The 19980-nt window shown below is 44.2% G+C and overlaps 1 protein-coding gene across 1 annotated transcript; it reads right to left on the bottom strand.

Moving 5' to 3' along the window:
• Positions 1 to 2507: 2507 nt before the first annotated feature.
• On the bottom strand, positions 2508 to 6632 carry LOC148161894 (putative NBPF family member NBPF5). The gene is made up of 4 exons (XM_088020508.1): positions 6455 to 6632; positions 4445 to 4541; positions 3590 to 3804; positions 2508 to 2563 (listed from the first exon to the last, which is right to left on the bottom strand). Exons 1-4 carry the CDS (start codon positions 6630 to 6632, stop codon positions 2508 to 2510), a joined length of 546 nt encoding a protein of 181 aa, XP_087876634.1.
• Between the last annotated feature and the right edge of the window lie 13348 nt (positions 6633 to 19980).

Below are 19980 nucleotides of genomic sequence, written 5' to 3'. Positions count from 1 at the left end.
ACTGCCTCTCAGACATTCTGACTCCAAGGAATATTTTCTCAATATTCTGATGGGACATGCATTTATTCTTCAACTTCCTCTCTTGCTATCCAAACTCCTCCAACATGATGATGTCAAACAGACACAAAGTTAATACGCATCTCACTTTGGTTTTAACCACACAGGAGACAACAGCTGATTACCGGAATCCCTGGCTTTGGTCAATTCATGTGTGTCCACTCTCTGTAGGTTATTCAACATGAAAGGGAGTAAGAAAGTGACACCTACACAACTACCACATGAAAATAGATGACATGGTTAAAGGCCATATTCTGCTATTGACTGAATGGATGGAATACTTCTAGGCAGCACTTTCTCTCTATCCCCGATGTGAGGTCTCCAGAGGTCACCAGGAAAATTCGTAGTCCACAGTCTTCACACTTACCTGGGGCACATTGGCTGTTGTCCATTTCTTTCCCTTCGATCATCTTGACTTTCTGAAAATCAGTTCCAAGACAGCAGGTGACACTAAGGAAATCATACTTCCCATATTACCAACACAGTGACCACCCACACTGCAAGGACATTAAGATTCTCAGGGCAAGACCCTAGTGCTCTGGCAGGGATATTCCAGGATGGCCAAGGTTAAGTCTTACGAGCAGTGCACAGGACTGCTCCCTAACCTGCTGCAGAAATTCACTTTCTTCTCCCCCACAAATTATCCCAATATCCTCCTCTGATGGGAGTCTGTAAAAAGAGTTCCGAATATATTTTCCCCAGAGGTCCTGCGGAGGAGTCCAAGCACTTTCTTGAAGTGTTGCTGCAAAATGGGGTTATTCCATGACATACCATGGCTCTTGATGCTTCCCAGGAATTTATTCTTGAAACTAGACTAATGAATCAACTGTAGAAAACCTCAAATCAAAAAGAATCTTTGGTGTTCTACCGACACAAAAGCCATTTGGTCTGAGTGATGCCAGAGCCCAGCTTGGCTTCATAGGAACATCCAGGCAAGGTAATGACACAGTTGTTTTCAGATGACCACTTGGCTAAGTTGAACCCACATAGAGAAGATTGTGCCTGGGCCTGAGAGCAGTGAAACCAGGGAAAGCACCTTTCCTTGATATGCAGGTATGTGAGCCAAAAACATTGGACAGGTCTAGGCCCTCGAGAGATATTGATCCTAAAAAGAAAGTGTCATTGCATGGAACAAAAGACAGTTGATCCACGTAGGGTATCTGACAAGACTTTGTGGATGTCCTACTGAGGTGGGTAGAGCTTGTCACCCATGACATAGGTTCAATGGCCTGACACGGGGGCCAGGTTGACAGAGGCATGGCCGCTGCCTAGGATGGTTGAAGGCTCCCTGACCCACCTGATGTCTGTGTCTCCACATCCATTATGTCCTGATTTAAAGCAAAGTGTGTCTGTAACGCCCGTGTATAGAGATGACCTTCCTCAGTGTAGACAAGGTGTGCAGAACAAACAACATGGACACTACCTGGGGGACCACGTGACGTTTCATCCCCTTGGGTGTGGGAGCATTCACAGGCGAAATCCAGAGCAGAGCCGAATTCCTGTTCATCTAATGGGAATTCGCCAGCACTGTAGGACTGGTCGTTGTCACACTCTTCTTGCAGAGTTGAAGGAGTCAAAACAAACTCATCCACTGTGTCCTGTAGGGCTTCCTTCTTTTCAACTTGCTGCTGCTCCATGCTGTGCCGGGTAGGACAGGAATGACAAGAGATCAAACCAGGAGGATCAGACACTGTGGCTTCCTAGCTGGTTGGATGGGAGTTATATGGAGTGGTCACAAGAGGCACAGGGCACCGGCTGGAGAGGGAACAAGCACACCAACCTATAAGAGGCAGAGTGTGGCTGCCCGGGGCTGGGAGAGCAGGAGCTGATCCTCAGAGCACTGGCCACAGAAGCACTGACTAGGAATGAGACTCCACCCTCCCAGCAGGATGCGGTCACAACAAGAAGCACAGTGGAGACCAGACCAGGGGCAACCACCACGGGCCTGAGTCAGGATGATTTTTACATAGATTGGTCAATTACTTACAGCTCTGGAGTACCTGCAGACTGCAGAAATGTGTGCCTTCTAGGCACTTTGTCATTAATAGTGTCACATGACACCCCAAGTTTTTGGAGTTTGGTTAGGTACTTCTCTTGGTTTTAATTTTGCTAGTTGTCTGTTTACCAATTCCTTGGTGAGTTACCTTCCTACCAAGGACCTTAGAGAACTGTGTAGGAAGTAGATATGCATCTCCTCCCGGTGTCCATTTACAGGAAAGAATGGGTATTTTTGTCCCCACGGGGAATCCTAAGGCTGGTGAATTCATCTCGGTCTTACAACACCACAGAGACAACAGGCAACCAAGCCAAAACGGCCATCCTTTGGGGACCATCTGCAGTTTTGCTTAACCTTGCATCTGACATCTGTCACTCTCTTGACCTCACTTACTTTACTTTCTGAGACCCTGTCCATTTTGACCCACACATTATTGGTTCCAGAATTTTCATTGTCACCTGGGAGTGAGGGTTCCTTGTTCTTCTTCATCCTCCTCATCCTCATAATTTTCTGCAAATAAATTCAGAAATGTCCCATCAGCTATTTCCCACATCACCACTATAAACACAGCGGCTTCTATGTCCCTGGAGACCTAAGGGTCTATGAATGACTAGGTATTCTACTGAGTTTAGGGCACTGTCTTTAAGAACTGCTGTGGCATGGATTTCTGATGCGTCAGGCAGTGTGTCTCTGATTCTGAGGATCAGCATCACTGAACCTGGGCAACACGTTCTACCGGCTCTTGTTGTCCATATCAGGGAATGCTTGTCAGCTTCATTTCTGCACCGTGTCTTGCAGAGTGCCACAGGTCCCACCATAGCCACAGACTCTCTGTGGGTTCACAGCTCTCACATAGAGCCGCCTCCTTGCCCTCACGACAGGACAACCACCCTGTCCCACATCCCTCCACCGGGGACTTCAAGGGCCCCCACGTGGGCTTCAGTGTTATCAAGGGGACATCCGTCTACGAAAAGCGGTCCCGTCTAAACAGCACTCCCACCTCCAAGTCCTACTGCATCAAGGACCTCATCCAACTCCACACAGTCAGGAGCATTATTTTTTCCTGACATGCATTCATGAATTTTCCCTATCTGATCACTACAGTATCAACAGGTTATTTGATATACTTTCCAGATGAGGAGACAGATATGGAGAAAGTAAAACTCACTTTCTCACCCACAATTAATACAGACCACGCTGACTCTGGGAACCTCCCACTTAGTGCAGGGATCCTTGCACACTAACAAGCATCCTCCTGTCACATTTTGCTCTCTGGCTCAAAGACTGGTGGAGGCTGCCTCCCGCTCCAAAGGCTGCATTCCCTCAGGGAGGAAGCAGACACGTGGAGCACTATTACCTCCACACTGTGCATTTCTGCTCTCTGTTACCACCTTCCACTCCTGGTTCTCTCATGGCCCCACTTGCTATGGGGAATCCAGGAGGGCTGCTGCACACGGCGTGAGGCCAGGCGGGGAGTCTCTTGTGAGCCCAGGGCCTTGGCGCAGCTCCGGGCATCAGGGCCGGTGGCCGCCTTACCTGGGCTGAGCTTTCGGGCAAGGCACTTGGCCAGCCTGCGCCCCTCAGCCAGTTGCTCTTGGAAGCCCTGCCCTTGGGAATGCTCAGGGTCATCATGGGTGAGGAGGTCCTCGAGGAGCTTATTGAGCAGTTGGGAAACGTCTTTCCCTTTCCGTAACTTCTGATACAAACGGGTCAGCTCTTTAGCCTGGTCTTTAATGAGGGTATGACATAGCCTAAGGCAGGGCAGAGAAAAAATTTTAAAATGCAAAGAGTTGAACAACAGACAATAAGATCTTTCGTGATGATTTCTGGCAGAATTTCCCCAAAGGAGCCGTGAACCCTGCACATCCCTTACACCTTTTCCTTCTGTAAACAGAGCCAGGGGTTCTCCTAAGCACACGCCAGAGAGATGTCCCTTCAGCTGCTAACTTCGGGGACACCCGTTTCCCTGGAAAACTACACACAGCGCGGCGTGCAGTGAAAGGACACAGCGCCAGACGCAGAAGCATGTCCAGTAGAGCTGGTGTGAACTGGTGAGCTCAGGAGAATGGCAGGCTCAAGCTGTGGTCAGCCAGGTCATGACTCTGTGAAAGGTAAGTGAGGTGGTGATCTCGCAACACTGTGAATGTGCTAAAAGCCACGAATTGTTCCCTTGAACTTGGGGACTTTGATATTTTTTTCCAGAGAGAGAGCGAGACTTTGAGTCATTGGAGTCCATCATTTACCAATCACTGTTGTCTTAGTTGTTTTAGAAATATTTGGGTCACGTGCCTGCCATGACGTTTCTGCCCTTTCCTGGCCCAGACTTGTTGCTGCCCCAAGTCAAAGATGCCCACAGCGTCCCTGCAGCCTCCCACATGGAGCCTTCCTTACCTGAGCTTCTCAGCCACCGTGTCTGCCTGCTTCCCCTTCTCAAACTGCACCTTCTCTCCCAGCACGGATTCGATGAGGTCGGTGGACTCTTCACACTCTGAGAAACAGAGACGCCTGCCTCAGGGGAAAGCTGGACATGCTGCTGTGCTCGCTGCCTTCAAGGGACGAGGCAGGGTCCATCCTAGGACAACTGGAACCCCGGCCACCTGGCTCTGCGCTGGGAGCTCCACATCACATTCTTCAGCCTCCCAACTACAGGGCAGTCGATTACTCCCTGTTTCAGAGCCCAGGAAAGAACAGCCCCAAGGCACAGAGAGGAACTGGACACGGTGATGAACTGGTATTTGGTAGAGTCAGAATTTGGGTTCCCCTGATCATGGTCACTCTAGCAAGCCTTGGAGACTCCTAAGTGAAACACTAAGCAGGGACATGACATAAGGCCCCCAGGGCTACTGGACTGATGGGTCCCCTGAGCTGGGATTTCTATACTGAGCAAGTATCTCAAAGGTAAAAATTCATCCGGTTACACTTGTGGAAACCACAATGCATAAAACCAGAAGCACCGGAGAGGAATATGGCCCAATCCTAATACAGTTTGTGTTATGAGAAGCAGTAGAATGATGAACAGAGTTACACAGTTCCAGGTTCTGCTCTTAGAGCGTTACAAGAAATTACTCAGTATTCATTCTGACTCAGAGAAGTAGGTCCCACAACACTAACAGGTTAACAAGGAGGAAACTGAGGCACAGGACGTTGGGCACCATGGATTTAGCCCAGGCTGACTGACCTACAACCCATGCTTTTCTCCCCTGTGCTGTGTTACCGCCACCCCACGCCCTCAGGTGATATCTGTTTGCATCATCTTCACAACTGGTTTCCCACACTTATGTGATGATTTTCAGGAAAGTTGTAAACAAAACTGCTTGTCCTTCCCTGAAAGTTCATCATCTCTTCCCTTTCGTAAAAAGCATGCCTCAGTTTTTTTTTTTCTCTGCGTCATTCGTTTTTAATTACACCTCCCCTTGTTCTATTGAAAGCAAATTGTGAGAAAATGACAAAAATGCGGGCTGAGAGTTGTCAGGATTCCTTCCTATCGCTCGGCTGTGCACGTGCCCCGTTCTCATGACTCCTTCTGCCAGCGCAGGCCCCTCCTAATGAACAGGCAGCTGAGCTCCCCATTTCAGGCTGACTGTGGGGGAAGGCCTGCCCCACACCCTGGCTTGGCTGGTTCCCGGGGCTGTGGTCTCCCCCACTCACCCTCCTTCTCACTAGGCCACATGTCTCCTGGCCCAGGCCTGGACCTGCTGGCCATCCTGCACGTCTGAAGGTCCCCAGCTCAGGGAGAGACCGTGATGTTCCCTGAAACACCCTCACCCTTGCCACTGGGTATCAAATGGCCTCCGTGGACTCAGGAAGCAGAGGCTCTGCACCGGTTCCCTCTCACAAGGGAAGTCACTGTGTGGATGGCGTCACTCACAGATACCACAGTTTTAGGGGGAAAGGAGACCTTCTTTCCACTTTCCACTTACTACTTCCATCTCCTTGAAAGCAGGTAGTGTCACCTGCTACCCTCCCTCTCGCCCCCGGGTGTGCCATCAGGATGTTTCCCCAGTGTAACTAACTTGGTGCTTTACCAATGGGACCTCAGAGAAGCGGGACCTGAGAGAGTTCCTTAGTCCCTGACACTTAGGCCTGCAGGCATGCAGGATCTGATACAGCACAGAGACCATCCTGAGAGGACCAGGCGTTTCTGTGTCCGCACCAGGAAGCAGGAACTGGGATGTTAACTCTAACCCCACCTGACATGTCACTGTTAACCTCTTTGTCTTCAGTTTTCCCATCCTCAGCAAACTGAGGATAAAATACCCACTTCTACATTTCCCGGATTGTGGTCAGAATGAAATTTATGTGACATTGGAAGAGAGAAGACAGCATCTGGAGAGGTTTTTAGTTTCTCAGAAGGAATACAGACAGACATGTCTTTGGTGGCCATGATCTTGTAGGACTTACTGTATTTCTGCAGCTGCTTGGCCAGGGAGTAGGCAGTACATTCGGATATAAGGAATTTCTCCTTGAGGTCTCGGAAGTCCTGCTTGCTTTTTTCCAGCTGGGATTGAAGCTCCTGGTTGATTTCCAGGAGGCTGATTTCTGCCCCTGGATCAGACAGAGGGCCAAGAGGTGCTGCCATGGTGACGTGTGGCCGAGGAGGTAGAGCTGGGGACTGAGGAGAAGAAACCCAAACACAGGATGGTTAAAAACCAGTGAAATCAAGTAGGTTTCATCAGGACTGAGGGGTGAGGATACAGGAAGTCTTTACTTACTGTTGGGAACAATTTGAACAACACCCCACAGCACCTGAGATTCAGGAACCACAAAACCAAGGTTCAAGATGCCACAGCTGAGAGCTGAAGGCACTGCCCCTAGCTCACACTCCAAACGGAATGACAGAGGGAGCACTCAGAATGCCAGGTAACGGTCTGCACTTGAAATAACAGAGTTGGAACGTCCGAGATGACATGGAACCTGGGGAGCTGCTGCCTTCCAGTTGCCAAGGCCGTGCTGATACACAAGACTGCCCGGTCCCCCCGAAGGTCCCCACTGATGGGAACCACCCCTCACTGGCCACTCTCAGTTGCTGTCTACCCTTGTGCTGATACCACAGTTCCCATCTCTTTCTAAAAAATTATCTCAGCATAGTTCTGATTGTTCATTCTTGTGTGTGTATAAATCACCAAGGCAGAAATAGTTTCCCAAGTAGTTTACTGTTTTGTTCATCTTCATTTATTTGAGAGAGAGAATGGGGGGTGGGTAGAGGGAGAGAGTGGGACAAGGCGCTCAATCTGACCATCCGTGAGATCATGACCCTAGCCTAAACCAAGAGTCAGATGCTCAACCAACTGAACTGCTCAGGCACCCCTCCCAACGGGTTTTCTTAGGGCTGTCATGAACTCATCCCACTTGCCTTTAAGGGCAAACAGATCTTAAGGCTTTTATAATAAGGGATAGATTCCAATGTCTTAGACTGTCATGATGTTCTTCCCTGTGTCTTTTAGTGTTTTATTTTTTCCTCTGTGCGTTAAAAACACAAGAGAAGCATGCTAGCACTTTCGTTATCTTTGTTTCCTTTGTATTTGACAAGCTTTTAAATTTATTTGGATCTTCCTCCATTTACAATATGTAGTAAAGGAAACTTTCTTTACAGCAAAACACACACACACACACACACACACACACCCCAAAACACAGGGGAAAAACCAAAGTTAATTTATGCAATTGATTATGAAACTGTTTTCTATTCTAACTCTCTCAGTATTCTTCTTCCTGCATCTATGTGTTATGTAGTCTTCTTTTCCCCTTATGTTCACATATATTTTCAATTTTCTTAGCTATATACCTAGGAGTGGAATTGCTAGATCATATGTAACCCTATATTTAACTTTTTCAGAAACTACCAAACTCTTTTTCAAAGGAAAGCAACTACACCATTTGACATTCCCACCAGGAAGGTGTAAGAATTCCATTTCTCTACAATCTTCCCAACGCATACATTATCTTTTTTTTTTTTTTAAGTCATACTAGTGGGGGGAAGAGGGATCACACTGTGCTTTAGATTTGTATTTTCCTAATGACTAATGTTATTGAGCACCTTTTCAAGTATTTGTTGTTAGATTGGTCTTATCCTTTAGAGAGAGTCGACTCAAACTCTTCTTCCCATTTTTTTAATTGGCTGTCTTTTACTGCTTAGTTGTATCATTTTTTTTTTTAATTTATTCTAGATAGCAGACCTCCATCAGATATACAATTTGCAAATTTCTCCCATTCCATGCATTGTCTTTTCACTTCCTTGATAGTGTCCTCTGAAACAAAAAGCTTGTAATTTTGATGAAATCCAGCTTATCTATTTATTCTTGGAGTTGCTTGTCCATTAAAGAAACTGGCTTCTAGCCCCAAATCGTGAAGATTTCTAACTACATATTCCTTAAAACATGGCTTTTGAATGAGAACTTTCCTGGGTTGTAGTGGGGGTGGACATTATTTAATAATGGCTCTGTGTGTTGATTGATATTTCTCTCAATTGATATTCATGTGCCTGTTTTCTCTCCTATGGAGCATGCCATGACCTATACCAGAGATTTTGGAAATGATATCTATCAATATTCCAGCTTTGATTCAGGGGAGAGTCCTGCTTATAGAGTTGAGCTGGTCTGAACCTCACCCACAGTTTCACAAATTGCTCAGGGCTTTTAGAGGTAAGTAGTTGATTATCTTTCTGAGGAACACTTGTCCAGGAGTCCAGATCTTTCTAGGTCTAGAATGGACTTTCTCAGACCCCTCCAGACCAAGAAGACTGCAGGAGTTGGACCTAGTCAAGACTTTCATCTCCGGTCTTAATGGAAAGTAGACATGCTTCAGGGTATTGGGAAAGTTGTTCAATACAAATTCGTTCCTCTCCAATTTTCTATTATATATATGATTTCTCTCTAGAAAAGGTGAAATTTTAGAACAACTTGTCTATTCCTTGCCAATTGTCTGTCTGTGCTTTTAAAGATGTATAAAGGAGAATTCAAGGTCAATACATTCTTAGCAAAAAGTACAGTTCATGTAAACTTCCGGGTGATCGTAAAGAATCCAATGAACTATCTTATTATTAAGATGCTATCATTTTCCTGATGAGAAAAGAAAAAAAAAAAAAAACAAGAACTCAAGAAGATTACAAACCTCCCCAAGGCCACATATCTAGTGAAGAGAGGAGGGTGCATTAGAAACCATTTCTGGGGGCACCATCCAACTCTTGATCTCAGTTCAGGTCTTCATCTTAGGGTTGCGAATCGGAGCCCTGTGTCGGGGTCCACTAAAAAAAAAAAGAAAAGAAAAAGAAAGAAACCAATCTCGCAGATATCCTATTGGGTTTTCATATGCTTATTAATCATTTGGATATCTTCTTTTGGGATGGGCTTTTTAAAATATTTCTGCTCATTAATACACTAGGTTGTTTCTCATTTTCTTTGTGATTTATAAGAGTTCTTGACATATTTTGGATGAGTGTTTAGTCACATACATACATTGAAAATAATCATTTCTGGGCTGTAGATGGCCTTTGCATTTTAAAGAATGGATGCCAGGATCATGACGTGAGCTGAAAGCAGACGCTTAACCGACTAAGCCACCCAGGCGTCCCTTCATATACATTTTAAAATTGGTTTGTCATTTTCTTCACAAATATCTACAGCAATATTTACCAAAATAATGTTACTTTGTTATCCTAACAGAACTGAGTCTTGCAATCAATGAACATGCTACCTATTTCTCTGTTTACTAGTCTTCTTCAATTTCTCACAGCAGTAGTTTTTAGGGGTCTTGGGTCTGCTTCATTTTTATATATTCATAAGCATTTAATAATTTTGGATGCTAATCTCTATTGCGTTTTACTGAATTTCATTTTCTCACTACTAATTGTCCCTGCAGAGAGGTACAATAGATTGTGAAATCAACTTACTTAAGGTATAATTTGGGTACAATAGACTGCATGGCTTTAAAGCATACAGTTATTTTTTTAAAATAATTTTTTATTGTTATGTTAATCACCATACATTACATCATTAGGTTTTGATGTAGTGTTCCATGATTCACTGTTTGTGCATAACACCCAGTGCTCCATGCAGAATGTGTCCTCTTTAATACCCTTCACCAGGCTAACCCATCCCCCACCCTCTCCCCTCTAGAACCCTCAGTTTGTTTTTCAGAGTCCATCCTCTCTAATGGTTCGTCTCCCCCTCCAACTTACTCCCCTTCATTCTTCCCCTCCTGCTATCTTCTTTTTTTTTTCTTAACATATATTGCATTAATTTTTTCAGAAGTATAGATCCGTGATTCATCAGTCTTGTACAATTCACAGCGCTCACCATAGCACATACCCTCCCCAATGTCTATCACCCAGCCATCCAATGCCTCCCACCCCCCACCACTCCAGCAACCCTCAGTTTTTTTCCTGAGATTAAGAATTCCTCATATCAGTGAGGTCATATGAAACTTCTGTTACAGTCAAGATACAGGGCATTTCCACTACCTCACAACTTCCCTTGTGCCCCTTTGCGGTCCATCACTGCCTCCAGCCTCACACCCAGGGAACCAACGATACTAGAGATCATTGCAGTTTTAACAACTTCATATAACTGGAAATACATATATATATCCTCTTTTATATCTGCTTTCTATCATACAGTGCAGTGCAATGATTTTAAAATTTATCCATATTCCAGGGCACCTGCGTGGCTCTGTCAGTTAAGCGTCTGCCTTCAGCTCAGGTCTTAATCTCAGCGTCTTGGGATCAAGCCCCGTGTGGGGTTCTCTGCTCCCCACGGAGCCTGCTTCCCCCCCTCTGTCTGCCACCCCCCCACTTGTGCTCTCTCACTCTATCAAATAAAGAAATAAAATCTTGAAAAAAATAAATTCATCCATATTCCTACATGCACCAATACTTCATGACATTTTTATTGCTGGGTAGGATTTCAAGTGTTTCGTCTCTGTTTATACATTCATCTGTCACTGGACTTTTGTGTCACTTCCAGTTTGGGGCAGTCATAATTGGGGCATAATAATAAAGCTATTACACACATTCATATGCTGATAATTCTGTAGACATACTGTGTAAATACCTAGGAATGGAATGACTATCCATAGGATTTGTATTTGTTTAATCTTATAAGTAACTGGAAGTCAGCTTTTCAAAGTGGTTGTACTATTTTTCATTCCCACAGCTATATGAGACATCCAGGTGTTTTATGTGAGATTTCAGACTTTCTGACTTTAGCCATACCAACAGATATGCAATGATACCTCATTGCAGTACTGACTTTTTACCCTCATGACCAATGCATTGTGCATCTTTTCATGTGCTAATGAACCATTCCCATATCTTGTTTCCTGAAGTTTCTATTCAAATCTTTTGACCAATTATTGTATTGTGTTCATTATCTTATCAGACTATATGATATCTAATTCTAGAGAATGGTCCTTTGTAGGACATAAACATACTTCTATACTGTGGCTTCCCTTTATGTTCTCTTAAGGTTGTCTTTCTTCGAGAGTTACATATAGAAAGATAAAGATAGATCAATTCATTTTCATATCCAAAGAAATAATTCATTGCCTACTTTAAGCTTGCAAAAACATACGGTTGAACTTTTTGGAAAATATAAAATCATTTATTGAATGTCAGGGTATGAAATTTTTTGTTTTTGTAATTTAAACTGTTTCAACGGGCATATTGAGATATAATTTCCAAGCAAGAAAGTGTATATAATTAAAGTCTAAAGTTTAGTCCGTTTGAACATATATATGCATCACCCACACAGTGGATATATCTATCACCCCAGAAAGTTTCCTTGTGCTCCGGCCAAGTCCTCCCTCACATTCCCACCTCAGGAAACCACTGATTGGCTTTCAGTTACAATAGAATTATTTCCATTTCCTAAGGTGTTATATTTTGAAATCATATGCTATGGACATTATTTTGCTTTGATGTTTTTTTTGCTCAGAAAAATTATCTGAGCAAAAAATAAAATCTTTACCAATTTTGTTATGTATGTGAAGAGATTACTCTGCTAAACCAAGTAGTATTCCTTGGACTGGATATGCCACAACTTCTTTTGGTCATTTACCTGTGAATGGATTAGAATGGCAATTAAAAATAGAGTTTCTATCAATAGATTTTTATGAATATATCACTCTTTTTTTTCATTTGAATGGAATGGTGGTGGCCTATGCCAGGGGGTTTGGTAGAGAGGTTTAATATTTTGAAGCAGGTCGCCGCTGTTGGGGTGCTTGGGTTGCTGAGTCGGTGAAGTGTCTGACATTGATTTTGGCTCAGGTCATGATCTCCTTGGTGATGAGATGAAGCCCCAAATAGGGCTCCATGCTCAGTGGGGAATCCCCTTGAGATTCTCTCCCTCTGCCCCTCCCTCTGCCCCTCACCCCACTCACTTTCACTCCCTCTCACACAAAGAAATCAATCTTGAATAGAAAAAAAAAGATTTCCAAACTATTTCCTAGAGGAGTTGTAGAACTTAACATTCCTCTCAGCAGTGTATGAGAATTTCAGCTCCTACACATCTTTGCCAATACTTGGAATGGAAATTCTTTTCATTTTTGCCATTTTAATTGGCAGATAGTGTTTTAAGTTTGCATTTTGCTAATGACTAATGGTGTAGATCTTGTCATGTTCTTACATGCCTTCCATATATGTTCTCGGCTGAACCGTCTACAAAGCTTTTACCCAAATTATTTTCTTATTTTCTTATTTGAAAGAGAGAGAGAGAGAGCAAGAGCGGGGGTGTGGGGTGGGGTGGGGAGGGCAGAGAGAGGAGAAACACACTCCCCTGTCAGTGGGGAGACTGACAGAGGGGGGCAGGGCTAGATCCCAGGTCCCTGAGATAAAGACCTGAGCCAAAGGCAGCTGCTTCACCAACTGAGCCACCCAGGTACTTTTCTTTTACCCATTTTTAAATTGGATTGTTTGCCTTCTTACTATTGTCTTTGGAGAGTTCTTTCAGTGTTCTATTAGGAGACCTTCATTAGATATGAAATTTATCAATATTTTCTCCCTATGTGTGACTTGACTTTTCATCCTCTCACCAATGTCTTGTGAAGAACAAAAGTTTTAAATTTTAACTAAGTCCAATGTATCCATTTGTTCTTTCATCAATCACAATTTTGGTGTCATATCTAAGAGATCATTGTCCCAGGGCTCCTGGGTGGCTCATTCTGTTGAGTGTCTGCCCTCGATTCAGTTCAGGATCCCAGAGTCCTGGGATCTAGCCCACCATCGGGCTCCTTGCTCAGCGGGGACCCTGCCTCTCCCTCTCCCTCTGCAGCTCCCTTGCTTGTGCTCTCTCTCTGTCAAATAAATAAATAAATCTATCCCTCAGTATTTCATGCTTCATGCTATTATAAATGATATCACTTTTCACATTTCAGTTAGGGATTGCGATCACATAAAGCACAGTTGAGTTTTATATATTGGTGTTATATCTTGATACAATCAAATGCATTTCAGATTCAAGCTAGATCTGGCAGTGACCATATCTTTGGAGATTTAGGTATTTGCCGGGTGAGAAGGACATTTCTCAGCAGCCGAAGAAAAAGGAATAACCCAACCCATATCAAGTCCTGTGGCTGGGCAGATTGTACAGGGTCTAATGGAACAATGCATGTGAAATGTTGTGTATGTTCAGTAATAAACTTTCCTTGAGAGTCACCATTCAGTTGGTAAGGCTGCCAGTTTAGCTTGTGTTTAGCTGCAATACCACAGTGGCAAAATTTAGAGGCCAATGTTCTCTCTTGTTATGTAATTTAGTCTTCAATCATCTATTCCCATCATGATGTACTGCCAGAAGATTTAGATCGCTGTGCAATGAAATATCCATCGAATACCATGAATTGTGCCCCAGTCTGATCCGTCTTATTTCTATGTGATCTATTATAAAGTGACACCGACAGCATTTAAACAACTAATAGTGGCAGACTGAGGGAGTTTGGTTGTCTGACTCAGTTGCCTTAGGAGACAATGGCTCCGACTCCAAATCGGAAGTAGGTGTCCACTCCCATCAGACTGTAAGCCTCGGGTCCTGATTCTGCAACAGAATCTGTAGTCCTTTGTGTCAGCTTCATACCCCCAACAGAGAGGAAATGATCTTTGGTTTAAGTAAAGATTGGTGTGTGTAGCATATTTATGTTAACTCTTTAGGCACTGAACTTAACATCCTGTCAGGTAAAGCTCGCACAGCTGTGTGACTCACAAGGTCACATTCCCAGTGGCTCAGGTGACATGTCTCAAAGAAACCAAAGCATCCACTCAGTATTAGGTGTCTCTCCTAAAGTTCACTCTTGAAGGGCAAAAATGTGGCTCACAAACAGCTTGAAATGTGTTTGATATATGTTTGTCTAATGGTTTTTTAAAGTCCAATTACCCAAATGACTTTCAGGACGGTTTGTTGTTTTTGTTTTTCCCAATGCTCTGCCTTTTTGACAGGACCCACGAGTCAATATACACATAGATTTATTCCAATTTGTTTATAATGAACCAATCATTGTGTACATGACATATAATTCTATACATTCCTTCTTTTACCTGTTTACTTTCAGATGTTGAGATGATGGGAGGTTACTTGCTTCTTCCACTGACATCCTGAATTACAATTCTGCTCTCTGTTTAAAAAAAAAAAAAAGGCTGCTTTACCTTGTTATTCATCAAAGTCATCATAGGAGGTGTTTAAATCTGCATTTGGGGGGGCATCATTCCTTTTGAAAGATTTTATTTATTTTGGAGATAGTAAGTGTGAGCTGGGAGAACAGAGAGGAGGGAAAGGTAGAAAGAAACTAAGTAGACCCTGTGCTGAGCATGGAGCCGAATATGGGTCTTGACCCCACTACCACGACATCATGACCCGAGCTAAAACCAAGAGTCAGACCCTTAAGTGCCCGAGCCACTCACGCACCCTTGGTGTTTCTAAGAATAGAAAAGTCATTTTTCGCTCAAGCAAATAGAGGGTAATCTGTGAAGAATGATTGCAGATCATGGACTAACTATTTAGTGTCCAATGAATCCAAAATTTTGCTAGACATGTTTTCCCAAGATTGTGTAAAGTTACTATGAGCCAGCTCACCGGCAACTTCCAAAGCCCCAAACCTTTTTCTCCAAGACCTAGGGCATACTGTCACAAACTCAACCCAGCCCCTTCTTGAACCACATTTCAAGTGATCAGTTTTCTTGCATGACCCAACAGGCAGAGCAACTTTCCAGCTTGTTATGGGCATTAAGGGTCTCCCGTTTCTGTTACCAATGGAAGTAAGTGGTTTGCTTCGTTATTTGGCATCTAGAGCCATGATTAGGGTGAAGTTTGTCTCCCCAGAAGTCATTAGGTGCTATTAAATGCAGTAACTTTCCTCCCACTACACTACACTTGACCCCACTCATGTATAATATTCCCTAAAACTTCACTTTCTGAGTAGATCGTTACTCTTTTTATTCAAGGCCCACCCAGGCAGCATTATTAAGATTATTATTAAAATCATGTGGCTTCAGATGCAAGGGTCCCCTACCCTGGCCCTTCCTGACCTTAGGGCACAACTATCTGCAGTAAGAATGGACAACTCCAACCCTTATCCAAACATCACTGATCCCTCTCAGTACACACTTTCTTGGAGGACACCTACAGTGTGGGTAGCTCCAAGTCGGAGCTAGGTGTCTGGGCTCATGGTCACATCCTCCTCCTCTTGGAACCGGTGCTTCCCAGCAGTATAAACCACCACAATCCATCTTCTGGGGCTCCTCGGCAGATGCACAGGTTCACCATGGACGAAGTTACTCTTCCAACCTCTTTGCCTAGCTCAGGCTGCTCCTTGCAGAGTTGGATGCTGCTGTATACATTCCTCAGTTTCCCTGGATTTTTCTGAAATCAACTTGTCCTTATTTTTACCTCCTTTGGCAACCACCTGCTCCACCATTGTCTTGTCCTTCCTAGGGTTATTCTCATCCTCCAAACCTGCTGATTTTCTATCTTCCATCTGCTCCCTCCGTTCTCCGTTTTCAGTGTGGGCTCAGCTCAGGATCCTGCAGGAGACACACAGGGAAGGGACCAAGTCAGGTCTCAGCTGCAGTCCCCAGGGCTGCTTAACAGGCACCTCAGACCCTCCTGCACTCACAGAAACTGAGCAGGAAGGCACTTTGGAGAATTTGAATAACAACCTCACCATACAGGAGAGGAAGCTGAGGCCCAGAGACGTGAAGAGATTTTCCCAAACACCTTCAACACCTAGTGGCAACGGTGCCCCCACACAGGCCTTGGCTGCAAGCTTCCCTGTGGAGGCTCCGGAACACACCCTCGAGAACCCCACATTTGAAATTCAGGGAACACTAAAATTAAAAGCTCAGCTTAAAAATAAAAAATTCATTTTCAGGAGACTTTGGATCAAATTTTGGTATCTCCACTGTTAAAAACAAGGCCTTTCTGGGGTGCCTGGGTGACTCAGTCATAAAGCCTCTGCCTTTGGTTCAGGTCAGGATCCGCAGGGTCCTGGGATCGAGTCCTGGATCGGGCTCCTGCTTGGCAGGAAGCCTGTTTCTCCCTCTCCCACTCCCCCTGCTTGTGTTTCCTCTCTCGCTGTGTCTCTCTTGGTCAAATAAATAAATAAAATCTTAAAAAAAAAAGGCCTTTCTGGGGACCAATCTTTTCTCCCAATTATATAATTCTGTTAGTTATATTAGCTTTTCCATCACTGGCTCAGGGATTAGGATCACAGAACACAAAAGTGTTAAATAATACTTACCATAGTCACAAATAAAAGGCACTTCAATGATTATCTATAAAATATCTGACTCCTGTGCTAAAGTTCTTTTTCCTGAGAGCTGGCACTGGGTCTGCCTGCTCACCCCATGTCCCCCGTGCCTCCGAGAGCCTGCCAGGTGAAACATTCAGTAAATACTTGTCAAGCAGATAGATAACAGTTACCAGCAATAACGAGATTTTACTGATCTCCAGTCCCAACCATCTTTCCATTCAAACCCAATCCCGGTTCTGGGCTGAAGCAATAGAAGCACAGCCTTCAGAAAAGCAGTCCAAGATGCCAATAGCAGCTTCACCACATGTCCCATATGCTTTTGTGGATCATTTAATTATCTCTTTGAGCATATTTATCTCGTGTATGATAGAGAATGTAGAATATAACTTCGAGAAGGCAGCATGGACCACTGGAATGTTAGACGGGAAATGGGGTATCATGCAGCAGACAGGGGTCCCGTCCCTGGGCACCAGCTGCAGAGCTAAAGAACACCTCCATCAGAGTCACTGTGTGCCTCTTAGAATGCCCTGGGGATAAGGCCCCCAAATCTGCATTTCTGACAAAAGCTCCAAGGAGATTCTCATGTATGGAAAAAGCCCGTTTTAAACAAAGAGCCGAGGATGGAGACTCTGAAAGACCCAGTGCTCACACCCTTCACCCAAACTGGCTTTCAGTGGAGAATGGGGACATTTCTGGGAAGGGATCCTACTTGATCTGTGTCCTGCTTCCGTGATTTCGGTTTTTAGGCCCTCCGTTTGCCTGTAGGTTTCCTCCTCTGCTCTAATTGCTGGGGAATGTCAGCCCTCATGGGGGTCATTTCTTTATGAAGACCTCTGTCATTTATTCTCCTCCTGGACAAGGGACAGCGGAGATCAGGTCTGGGGTTCCACAGTTCTAGCATTCCTCCTAAGCCACCTGGCTGAGCTGAAAGCATCATGACAGATCGAAATGAGGTCAGAGAAGAGATTCCCAGAGGAGTGAGATGCTGAGGGCAGGCCCTCTTCGGAGAGAGAACCACTACAAGGTCACTATCAGACCTGTTCAGGTGGGGGACGACTTACTGACCCATTCCGTGAGCAGAGAACCCACCCTCGTCATTCCAAACTCCTGAGCCAAAGGACTGCAAGATAACACATGTTGGTTGCTTTAAACCACTGCTTTTCTAATTGTTAATATGCATCAATAGAGAACTAGTTCAGATGCTTATCTCTACTTCCCCGGGTTTTTAATGTTTAGAAACATGTATGCTAATCTCTACCAAGGAAAAAATTTTGAGACTGCACTGGGAGGGCGGGTAGGCGGGTGGGGGCGGAGCCACGTCCAGAAGTAGAATAGTGGAGGCAGTGGAAGCTCTGGCAGCTCAGGACTGAGAGCAAGTCAGAATTACCCTGATGCTTCAGAGGCTCTTCAGTTTCTCCTCTCTCATTCAGTCTGCAGTCTCAGTTCATTTGAGGAGCAACACTGGTGTTACCGCGGTGGCATTTAATAAAGAACTTGGTCCTGTACAGAAACTCATCATGGACAAGATTAGAGAATACAGAACTAAGCTACAGGCATCTGCAGGACCCATTGATACTGGCCCAGAGCACCAGCAAGACCTAGGGAGGGAGCTTCTGAAGCTTAAATACACATATGGTAAAACAGACATGAATACGTTCCCAGAATTCACATTTGAAAATCCTAAATTTGAAGTCATCGAGAAGCCCCAGTCCTGGAAAACCCATGTAAAATTTATTTGGAAATTTCACCTAGATTAGTTGTACAACTGGATCAGAATAAACAGTTCTCAACTGTCAAATGTTCTTTTGAATTCTGATTCCAAATAAATTATTTGGTGATGTTGGATGTAGAAAAAAAAAACACAAAAACCCAATAACCACAGTAAACCTCTGTTCCTCACCTTCACGTGATGTTTGTTAGCCCTTGTCACATGAAGGATGCCGTGAAGGGCATTTCCTATCTACAATAGGTTCTTTCTAACACCCTCTTCCTGAGACCATGAGGTGTGTTCTTTCTGGCCGCAAGGAAAAAAAACCCCAACTTACTTCATGGGAGGTGTGTTCCTATTGATTTAGCTTAAGGGAATTACCGTCAGCTAAGGTTATGCTAGGTCTCAGGGTTCAATTTTTCACTCATGTGTGGTGGCGGATTTCCCAAAAATGACGTACTTTTTCAAGGTAAGATTGCCCCCTGTACTTCATCTTTTCTTATCCCTGCTGTCTTCCTAACTATGGGAAATTGTATAAAACAAAATAGTGATATAAAACAATATACACAACATACACAAAACAATAGTGTATAAAACAAAAACAAGATAGACAGGGTTTGGGATTTAAGAAGAGCTGTTGGGGCACCTGGGTGCCTTAGTCGGTTAAGCATCTTCCTTCAGCTCAGGTCATGATCCCAGAGTCCTGGGATCCAGCCCCACATTGGGTTCCCTGCTCGGTAGGAAGCCTGCTTCTTCCCCACCCTCTGCTGCTCCCCCTGCTTGTGTTCTCTCTCTGTGTCTCTGTCAAATAAGTAAGTAAAATCTTAAAAAAGATAATGAGAGCTGTTATAATCCTGAACTTCTGGGGAATTGATGACAAGGACCCCAGGGTAGCAGGGAAAAATGGCTTTGGGCTTTTGGAGTTGCAAATGGGCATGTGTCAAAGAACAATACATGGTTTTGGGAGATACCTTAGCAACAATTTTGGCCATAATGGCCACAAAATCCATCATCCACCAGTCACTCTGTACACAGGTTATCCAGGTTTAATTTTGGCGAATGGCAACTATTTCAAGAAAGACCAGATAATTGCATAAGAGCACATCCAACAAATATGGGGATGATGTAAAAGGTTGCATTGCCAAATCAGGCCCCACTAATCATAAGTCTTACTTACCCAGGATCAAGTTTTACTCACATTTTCAAAGGGAAATTGTGAGGTACCAGCAAAGCAACTGAGACCACTAACACTAACTGCAAGAACCGAATTCCCACATGAGGACATGCTCTGACCCAGGCAAAACATACATGGTCTCTAAATGTTGTGTGAGGTTACCACACAAAGTGGAACTCTTTGGGTTGATTTCCCATGGCTATGCTTACATAGCTGATGTGACTTTTTCTAGCGAATAAGGCCATATTAATCCACAGATTCTTAGTTTGTTTCCCTAAATAGTTCTATACACACCAAATCACCCTCCTGAAAGCA

This window comes from Eumetopias jubatus, unplaced genomic scaffold, assembly GCF_037043125.1.
Source record: "Eumetopias jubatus isolate StellerSeaLion01/CBP00866 unplaced genomic scaffold, mEumJub1_p1.0 scaffold_39, whole genome shotgun sequence".
Lineage (NCBI taxonomy): Eukaryota > Metazoa > Chordata > Mammalia > Carnivora > Otariidae > Eumetopias > Eumetopias jubatus.
The sequence above is the reverse complement of the archived record's forward strand: the minus strand, read 5'-3'. Positions and strand labels throughout refer to the sequence as shown.

Excerpts from the sequence above, each read along its gene's own strand:
- LOC148161894 (XM_088020508.1), bottom strand. The coding sequence starts at position 6,632 with ATGGCAGCACCTCTTGGCCCTCTGTCTGATCCAGGGGCAGAAATCAGC. Across the intron at positions 4,542-6,454 it reads CAAGCAGCTGCAGAAATACA|AGTGTGAAGAGTCCACCGAC; the intron begins GTAAGTCCTACA and ends TCTGTTTCTCAG. Across the intron at positions 3,805-4,444 it reads ACGGTGGCTGAGAAGCTCAG|GCTATGTCATACCCTCATTA; the intron begins GTAAGGAAGGCT and ends GCCCTGCCTTAG.